At 45.2% G+C, this 9,941-nt stretch overlaps 3 protein-coding genes across 3 annotated transcripts; 2 read left to right on the top strand and 1 right to left on the bottom strand.

The window, feature by feature from the left end:
- Positions 1 to 1,431: 1,431 nt before the first annotated feature.
- On the top strand, positions 1,432 to 1,842 carry LOC311188062 (histone H3.1; the record flags this gene model as incomplete). The annotated part of the gene is made up of 1 exon (XM_084259831.1): positions 1,432 to 1,842. The coding sequence occupies one exon, from the start codon at positions 1,432 to 1,434 to the stop codon at positions 1,840 to 1,842; it is 411 nt and encodes a 136-aa protein (XP_084115957.1).
- Positions 1,843 to 2,600: 758 nt separating this feature from the next.
- On the top strand, positions 2,601 to 2,912 carry LOC311188054 (histone H4; the record flags this gene model as incomplete). Its single annotated transcript, XM_084259824.1, has 1 exon — positions 2,601 to 2,912. The coding sequence occupies one exon, from the start codon at positions 2,601 to 2,603 to the stop codon at positions 2,910 to 2,912; it is 312 nt and encodes a 103-aa protein (XP_084115950.1).
- Positions 2,913 to 9,304: 6,392 nt separating this feature from the next.
- On the bottom strand, positions 9,305 to 9,616 carry LOC311188063 (histone H4; the record flags this gene model as incomplete). The annotated part of the gene is made up of 1 exon (XM_084259832.1): positions 9,305 to 9,616. The coding sequence occupies one exon, from the start codon at positions 9,614 to 9,616 to the stop codon at positions 9,305 to 9,307; it is 312 nt and encodes a 103-aa protein (XP_084115958.1).
- Between the last annotated feature and the right edge of the window lie 325 nt (positions 9,617 to 9,941).

Below are 9,941 nucleotides of genomic sequence, written 5' to 3'. Positions count from 1 at the left end.
TGTAATTAAGGAAGTAAGCACTCGTTCACATTCCGGTTTCAGGTAAACGTCTCGAGTTGCTGTAGGAAGCTGCTTCGCGACAGGGAGAAAGAAAGGGTGACGTAGCATTCCCGCGCGCGCCTGTGGCTTTCAAACAGGTCCGCAGTTCTAAATCCGCGGTTACACTTTTCCCTAAAATGACATTAACAGCAATCAGTATCCTCTCCCCAGATACACATTTTCTCTATCTTCGCTACCATTTCGACCATTTTTTGAATGTTTTCAAAAGGCAAGGCATCATCTGACAACTTGGAAGAAAATCTGCACGTTTTAATTTCAAGAATGGTCACCTATAACAGGTAAACAGTTTCTAAGGGAGATCTCATAAAGTGAACTTTTTCTGAAAGAAAAGGCATACAGATTAATGTACTAAATAAAACAATGCATCAAGAACACAGCTTTTAAAACAAGTCCTGAATTTGGGAATTACTTAAACATTTCTGCCTCCTGTGGAGAAGTCAGGCTTTATGCAAATGAAGGATACTAGATATGCTTTCTCATTGGCTGTTTTATACAATTTACTCATCCAATCAGAAAGTAGAGTCTGTGCTCCCTCTTTGCAGTACGAAAAAGTAACGTGGAGAAAGCTATTTATCTAAAAGGTTTCAAAAACTTGTAACAACAGATCTTGTGTTTGTAAATTGCTTTTTTTTTTTTTTTTTGGCCCACAGTCCAGTTCCCGGGTGCAGTCCGTCGCCCGCCGCGCCAGGGCTATTCTCACTACAGTGTGGTGCTGGTTCCCTTCTTGCCTGAGAGCAGTGTTGGAGAAGCCAGATAGCCGCCGCCATTTTGCGCTCGGTTAAAATGGCTCTCTAGGGAAAAACATGTTTCTTAAAGCTCCATGTGTACAAGGCAAAGCACATCGTTTAGAAGGTACCTGATTGCAAGGGATTTTGTGTGTGTGTGTGTGCCTGATTATACTGTTTGCATTATGTATTGTAGGTTTCAAGGAAATTCCTTAGTCATTTTAAGAGTTACAAAATCATGTTTTTGGAAAGGCTTTCGGAAAGGACATTGAGAGAGTGTGTGCAAATTACATTCAGGAATATGGGGACAATACCTGTTTTTTTCCTCAAAGAAAAATTACAGAATTGTAGTGCAATAATAATTATATTCATGGCGGTAGGTTTATGAAAAGATAAAGTATTGCATCAAGATTAAATCGATTTTGGGCAGGATCAAAAGTAAAAAAATTTCTGGAAAGAAAAAAAGGCAAGAATAGAACGTAGTAGCCAATGAAACTGCTCAAATGCCGGGAATTTTAAAAATAGGCCAATCAGGTTGGATCCTCCTGTTTTTTCTTCCAATCACTAGACGTAACGTGCTATAAATACTGGTAAGGATCCTACCCGAGATATTTAAGCATCTTTTTATGTGATCCTATCATTAGTCATGGCTCGCACCAAGCAGACCGCTCGCAAGTCCACCGGCGGGAAGGCGCCCCGCAAGCAGCTGGCCACCAAGGCGGCCCGCAAGAGCGCGCCGGCCACGGGCGGCGTGAAGAAGCCCCACCGCTACCGGCCGGGCACCGTGGCGCTGCGCGAGATCCGCCGCTACCAGAAGTCCACGGAGCTGCTGATCCGCAAGCTGCCGTTCCAGCGGCTGGTGCGCGAGATCGCGCAGGACTTCAAGACCGACCTGCGCTTCCAGAGCTCGGCTGTGATGGCGCTGCAGGAGGCGTGCGAGGCCTACCTGGTGGGGCTGTTCGAGGACACCAACCTGTGCGCCATCCACGCCAAGCGCGTCACCATCATGCCCAAGGACATCCAGCTGGCGCGCCGCATCCGCGGGGAAAGGGCGTAATTGCTCTGCCGGGTTTCACTGAACGTTCACCTAACCAAAGGCTCTTTTCAGAGCCACCCACGTTTTCACGCAAAGTGGCTGTAAAGAGCAGCTTAATGGCGGCTTCTAATGGGCAACAATGTGCTTTAAAAATGAAAGGTTGTCCCGTATCAACAGCACTTTGATTCGGGCTGCATCTGCCGAATTAGGTTTACATGCGAGTAACTAGGGGTGGGGTTGAAGGACGCGAAAGCACTATTAAGCGTATTAAACAATGCCCCTTGCTTCAGTTAAACACGAGCATGACTAGTGTAAAAGCCCCAGAAAACAATTCGCTGTGGATTTAAAACCGAAACCCATTTTGTCATTAAGCTGCAAGTCATTTATATTGATGTATTGGCGATAACAGGAATTTGCTGCGAAGCGAATTTTTTGCCTTAATTATTTAATGTACTTAAAAGCATTATTTAATGTCATGTTTGGAATCATGACATGAGTTTATTCTAAGCCTAATTTCTCCAAGCATTTAAAACAACCAAGCACAGCGGCGGCAGAGGCCGGCCGACCTCCCGCGAGTTCCCGGATCTTCGGGGGCGGGGTTAGGGGCGGTGCCTGTGACGTCATATTTCCCGCCGGCGCGTTTTTTCTATTCTCTTTATCTATTGGCTGGAAGCGGGCAGTGGGCGGAGAAAGTGCGGAACACTGGGCGGAGAGTAGTTATATAAAGCTCGGCTCTCTGTTCCTTTGTCACTAGCTGCTCGCTCGCTTCAAGACTGACCATGTCTGGCCGCGGCAAAGGCGGGAAGGGTCTCGGCAAGGGCGGCGCCAAGCGCCACCGCAAGGTGCTGCGCGACAACATCCAGGGCATCACCAAGCCCGCCATCCGCCGCCTGGCCCGGCGCGGCGGCGTTAAGCGCATCTCGGGGCTCATCTACGAGGAGACCCGCGGGGTGCTCAAGGTCTTCCTGGAGAACGTGATCCGCGACGCCGTCACCTACACCGAGCACGCCAAGCGCAAGACGGTCACGGCCATGGACGTGGTCTACGCGCTCAAGCGCCAGGGCCGCACCCTCTATGGATTTGGCGGTTAAGTTGTCCGATTTAGCTGCCAGGATCTTTTATTTCTCAACCAAAGGCCCTTTTCAGGGCCACCCAACTACTCAAAAAGGAGCTGTTATTGCTTAGCAAAGGTACTGAGCCTGTGCAGGTCTACGCTGTAGTTAAAATGGGCTGTTAGACAAGTCTCGGCGCAGAAGCATTTGGTGGGGTGAAGTGAAATTTACTTATGTACAGAGCCTGGTAACTGGGTAACTGGCAGTGTAGGCCCCAGTCGACTCAATTCTGCTTACGGGTAGGGGAGGAGTAATTACAATACGGAAAATAGAGATAAAAACCCAAGTACGGTAAAGAACTTAGCCTAGCCAGGAACAAAGAGAAGCGCCGCCCAATCAGCCAGACCGCCCCGTAATTGTGAACCAATGGGAGCTGATGATCTCATGTGGGCCAGATGGGGGAGGGGGGTGAGGGCGGCTCGTGGATGAGAAAGCGGGTGAAATATCACAAAGCCCTGGGTGTTGACAATGTATAATTTGTACTTTTTACCAGTTAAGGCTTCTGAATAATAGTGATTTGTCTCGGTTAACAATCTCTGAAATAGTAGAAAGAGAAGGAATCCGATTCAAACTTCCCAGGAAAACACAGGTACTGGATTTACAACATGAAAATTGGCTTTATGGTCCTCTTTCAATGTCATCACAACCTTCAGTAATTAGCCATCCTTTTTTTCCCCCTTTACAGAGGCATGGGAAATAGGATGATAGAGACGTTCTAAAATTAGTGCTGATGGTTGTACAACTAAGTAAATAGTACTAAAATAAAATTGACACTTAAATGTGAGTTTTATATGTAAGCTATCTTTAAAAAGTTCAATTATATGTTTATGGGTGGTCAGTATTCTATATAGGGTGGTAGGGAAAGTCAACGTTTGTATGTTATATGCACATATACATGTATATAACATAATATACAGGAGGCTTCCCTGACCACCTATATGGACCCCACACATGTGGCAGAAGAGGTTAGTAGGTTAGATTTGGTCTGTAAAGGGCATCTTCAGTTAGACTTGGATATATGGGCTTGGTTTAGTTGTGTCCATGGAAGTTTTTTAAAAATATGCCTCTGGTCCAATTATGTGTTAAAGGTGTATATCCAAACTTCAGAAATCAACTAGAGAAGACTTGAATTCATTTGATGGTGGCTAATAAAGTTTATTCTCAGCTGAACAGATTTTCGCAAATGCTTGTGCTGTTGGTTCGTTTTAGTATACTTTTCATAGAGTGCTGCTTTCATTGAGCCTCCATGTTGGCTTCAGTGTATCTGCTAGCTTTTTGAGTTCTATTCTCCACCTGATAACTGTCCTCCAAGAGATCCTGAATAATTAAAGTTACCTAAGCTGGCTCAATTTAAACTGATAATGCTTCAGAGTTACATACTAAATGGCCAGAGGTGCAAAAATGGGCCTGGTTGGGAGGGTGGCCATGTCCTTGATCGCCAGTGTTCCTTTAAGAAATACTTGTTTACCTCATGCCAGATATTGTGGTAAACATTGGAGTATATCAGTGAACAAATTAGACAGGGTCCTCTGTCCTCATTCTAGAATATATGTAAAGAGGTGTGTGATTATAGGTTTCCTATATGGGAAGCAATGTGTGTTGCCACACCATAATCCTAATTAGCTTCAGCTAGAGTTGGCCTGGCATCTTTAGGGCATAGCCTTGTTGGTGTTACAGGGAACATTATCCCTACACCACTGGGTTCTTTGGGGGCTGGATGAACAAGTAAATTAACATCAGGCAGATTAGTGGAGGAAAGACAAATTTAATAACATACATTGGAGAACTTACATGGCTGTAAATTCTGAAGTAAAATGGGCCAAGCCAGGAGTTGAATACAGTACTGAGGAACCTGGGGCATGAAGGAGAGAAGAGGGGCCTCACAGGATGAGGAAGTCAACAAAACCTTACCTCTGGATGTGTATCAGTGATACCGATTGCAGGCCTTAGTTTCCCTCAGCCAATAAAAGAAACAGAGTTTGAGGAGAAGGAAAGTAGCTTAATTTGCTGACAAACTGAAGAGGGCAACAGACTGAAAGACTGCTGTTCTGCTCTTTGGCAGAGTGCAGGGGTATTTATACAAAGGAGTCAAACAAAAGGAAGATGGGCAAAGGTCAGCATGTCCTTTTGATGCAGGGCTGTGGAGATTTCAGGTGGGCGCCAGCTTGCTTTGCTAGTACCTGATGTTTACCATCCATATTATCCTCTTAGGGATGTTCTTCCTTTTCCTTAGAAGGCAAGAAGACAAACTTATTAAATGCAACAGATAGGAATGCTTATGTGATGGGGCAGGAAGACAGACCTGTACTGTTTCACTATATCACCTTAAAATAATAAACTTATTTCTGGATATACTGCTAAATCTGCATTTTTCAAGTAATAGTAACAGGTTCACAGGACCTCGACTGAACTTAATGCCTCATCCCAAGCTGACACACATTGGAAAAGACCTACTCTGGACATCCCGGACCTTTTTAAGGGGAGGCTAATCTCATAATAGTATCATACTCATATACTCATAGCCACCACCCTGGGTGGAAATCTCAGCCTTTCTCAATCCTACCACACGTGAAATCCTTGTTCAGAACAAAGATAATGCCCAATTTGTCACTTCTGCATCATCCCTTAGATCTTCTAGAGAAAAACTGTCATGTTGATAGATTCAGGCAGTGTCAGGTCAAGGAATTCTAGATGGGGAATTGATCATGGGGGCGGTGGGGACCTGGTGAGCCTGGGGGTGGAGGAGGACCTGGGTGTGTAGAAAGTTCACACAAGCACTCATTAGACAACCTCTGTTGGTGACCTCTTGGAGTCATCCCTATTCCAGGTGCTCAGGGTACCCCAGGGACAAAACAAGGTCCCAACTTTCAAGGAATTATATTTGAGCTGGAAACAGAACAACAAACAAAATATACACATACATAGAAGTGGGAATATATATGTACTATTTTCTAAAAATGGCAGAATTTCAGAGGGTGACCAGGGAAGATCTCTTTCATAAAGGGGGTGTGATTGAGCTGAGGCCTGAATGAAGTGAGGTCTAAAATCAAGTATAGACTCATTGAAATGTAGCAGAATGTCACCCCAAATGTGCCAGTTTGGCATAAAGATTAATTTGAATGGACACTTGAAAATCAGTAGGTGCAAAAAAGTCACTCTGACCTTTCTTTTTCCTCCATGAAATTAGGAGATAAAATCCGCATATAAAAGATGTCTTTCCCATACAGAGGAAAGTAATGTTCTTATCACCAGGAAAGGGGAGTAGCGGCCCAGAGCAATCTGGCAAACCAATTTGTAAACTAACCCTGATCTTTCAAGTTACTTCTCCATGATTAGTTACCCTAGTCCAACCCCTGGCCTTGTATTTTCACAATTTACTGCTCTTGGTTCAAAGCGGTATATAAATGCTCAATTCTAACTAGTCTTCAGGTCTTCATTTCCTTGTGAGTGTATCTGTGTCTCATAACACACACACACACACACACACACAATGTTTTTCTTCTATTAGCTTGTCAATTTAATTCTTAGACTCACCCTGCTGAAAACTCTAAGAGGAGAGGTACATTTTTATTCCCTATAGAAAATAAAGTACAAGGTCTCCCTGATGGACAAGGGGTTAAGATGCAGCACTATGAAGCAATTCACAGCTACTGCAGCACAGAGTTTGAGCCCCAGCCAAGGAGCTACCCACATGGCACAGCAGACCTCTCCTGTCTCCCCTGCTGCTCCCCTCTGCAGTATATTTCAGTCCATCTGCATGTTCTGCTCCCCTCTCTGTCTCTGGTGAATCCTCTCACCGCCCACACCTCTGGCCTGTACCCCAGTTCATGTATGCATATTTTTTTTTTAAAAAAAGGAAAGTACAAAACCTCTGACACTGGTACATGCTTGGTCCATTCCAGAAATAGCCAAGAGGTCGGTAGACAAAGAAATGTGATGGTGAATGAGGTCAGACAATGGCCAGGGGTGACCTTCTAAAACCAACTCATCCTGTTTGCATGTATCTTTTCAAGTTTTAGCACTGAGAGTTCTACATCCACAGAAACCCCTCACTCAGGCAAACTGGATTGTTGGTCATCTTACATCTGCCCTGTCGCTTCAGGGTAGAGAAAAAGATGTAGGGGATATCAAGAGTAGAAGCAGAAAGACTACTTAGGAGTCATTGTCATTCTGGACAATAGGTGATCTGATTGATTTTTTTAAAATGTATATTCGAAAGGGCAGGTTTATTATAAAAAGAGAAGGGAAGGAAAGGATGTTTGCATAGACAAAAGTGGGCAGAAAGAACTGCTCCTGGAAGGGACAGGTTTGTTACAAGAGATGCCTGTATAGTCCCAGGCGGGCAACCTTGGAAGGAAAGCTGCCTCTGCCTCTTTGCAAAGGGAGAAGTTTGGTGAAGAGAAGCACCTGCATAGTCAGGCCAGCAGCAGAGTCGCTGCCATCTGAATGATTTTGAAGATAGAACTGACTGGGCTGGATGAAAGTTTTAAGAGGTCAACAGGACTGCGAGGTTTCTGAACTGAGCTACTGGGAGATTGGAATTCCATTAATTTACGTGAAGAATACTGCAGAGAGAACAAATTTGGTATTTGTGTCAAGATATCTATTTCACACAAGTTTGAAATGCCCATTAGATATCCAAGGACAAATATCAAATACGCAGTTGGATAAGTCTAGAGATCAGGGATGAGATTTTATATCTCAAACATTATTTTTCTTGGAGTGTATGTATGTTTTGCTATGAAGAATGAAGTGGGTGGAAGGAAACATGGATTTGAGAAGAGATTAATACCATCCTCTACAAACAACCACTGGGAATGAGAAACTGCTGGGAGCAGACCTAACAGGCCATAGCATTCTCTCCTGTTGAATATCAACTGTTTCATAGAACATATGGAGGCTAGACAAGGCCAACAAGAACAGAAAGGGTCCTGAGAACTAAGTCAAGACCCTGGAGAGTACATTTTGGAGTACAGCTTCCCCGTTTCTTAGCAAGGCTGTGAAGTATCCTGTTGGTTATATCTGTACTCAAAATTTATATGCTGAAATCCTAAGTCCCAACGTGACAGATGGTATGAGGTGGGGTCCTTGAGAAGTCATTATGTTAGGAGTTTGGAGCACTCATGAATAGGATTAGTGCTTTTTTATGAGACCCCCCCCCCCCCAAAAGCTCTCTGGCCCCTTCCCTTCTGCTGCAGAAGGATGCAGTGAGGAGTCTACAGCAGGAACTGGGTCCTCACCATACACTGACTTTGCTCTGTTTGAATCCTTTGGCATTCTGACCATGGACATCTCAGCCTCCAGAACTGCGAGAACTAAATGTTATTTAAGTCACCAACCCTATGGCATTTGTTACAGTAGTCTGAACTAAGACACAATTTTATGAATACATTTATTCAACTCTTTCTGATGAAAATTTATTGTCTCTCATTTACTATTATAATGTGCTGCAATAGCTTTTAGTTATCTCCTCTAATCCCACCATAGATAAACCAATGATCACCAGAATCTTACTTTTCCACTTTTCCTCTCCAGTATCTGAGACAAGTTAGCAGAATAACAAGAAGCAAACTTCGTTTATACTACTTTTATGAAGCATTAAATCAAAGCTAATTAATCAGTGGGCAAATAAATGTATGTTTAAAGAGGTATTAAAACCTTTTTGTAGTTCTACTGTAATGTTTAAAGAATTCATAAAAAAACAATCTTACAATATACAGCACGCAGAGAAAAGAAAATGAGCTGGGACAGTGGTACAGACTCCTGAGAGCCACTATGATCAAAGAGAGGGGAGCTTCTCCCCCAAAATCTCAAGTTAGGAAATGTCAGAGGGCCCGGAATTCAAAGAAAATTAAAGATTTGAACTATACCTCACTCCCCTAGTCCAGTGACTGGGTGCAAACCCTACTTGGCCAGAGTCCCGAGCTTTAGGACGCAAATCAGCAAAGCTAACCTACCTTTAAAACGGAGACCACCGGGTTTAGAAGGCTGGCAATCACCGTGCCAGGACCCAAGTGCAGACAGCAAACGCAGGGGCGTGGGGCTTTCTGTAAAAGGAATTATGGCAATGTCCTACCTTAGCTTCCCGGGAAGAGCCGAACGCAGGACTGCAGGTCCAGACGCCGCTCACGGGCTTCCGGGCGTCACCCTCAGTCCCCCTCCAAGCAGCCCCTGCGCCCTGATTGGCCGATAGCGGCTGACGGTGACTGGCTGAAAAACTCCGCGCGAAAAAGGCCAGTAACTGCTCAATTGTGAGACAAAACGAAACTGTTAACTATACTACTCAACCACACAAGTCACGCACAACTCTTTTAAGAGAAAGTGGGCGGCTCTGAAAAGAGCCTTTGGGTTGAGAAAGAAGAAAAACAGGTTTAGCCGCCGAAGCCGTAGAGGGTGCGGCCCTGGCGCTTGAGCGCGTAGACCACGTCCATGGCCGTGACCGTCTTGCGCTTGGCGTGCTCGGTGTAGGTGACGGCGTCGCGGATCACGTTCTCCAGGAAGACCTTGAGCACCCCGCGGGTCTCCTCGTAGATGAGCCCCGAGATGCGCTTGACGCCGCCGCGCCGGGCCAGGCGGCGGATGGCGGGCTTGGTGATGCCCTGGATGTTGTCGCGCAGCACCTTGCGGTGGCGCTTGGCGCCTCCTTTACCGAGACCCTTCCCGCCTTTTCCGCGGCCAGACATGATTACTGCAACACCGCTAAGTCGCAACAAGTGCCGAGACCTGGTGCTGGGTCACGTATAAATACAGGCCGTATCGGACCTTATTGAGAACCGAAAGCGCCGGCGGGAAAGGCGGAACCGCAGCCCGTCCTCGCTCCGCCCCTGTGAGCAGAGAACAAGAATTTTGGAGGAGGAACACGGTGTAAATAGGTTCACTTGGTGACCGCTCATTTTTTTTTTCTCCTCCCTTTGCTGTTTGAATCTGAAGCTGTATCTTCGGGTGATAATTTTAACTGGGATTTATGTCTTATGGCAGAAAATCTCTGTGCTTTCTCATTCAGGAAGG

Source organism: Talpa europaea, assembly GCF_964194135.1.
Source record: "Talpa europaea genome assembly, contig: HAP1_SCAFFOLD_147, whole genome shotgun sequence".
Classification (NCBI taxonomy): domain Eukaryota; kingdom Metazoa; phylum Chordata; class Mammalia; order Eulipotyphla; family Talpidae; genus Talpa; species Talpa europaea.
Note: the sequence above shows the minus strand (reverse complement) of the source record. Positions and strands in the feature narration are given on the sequence as shown.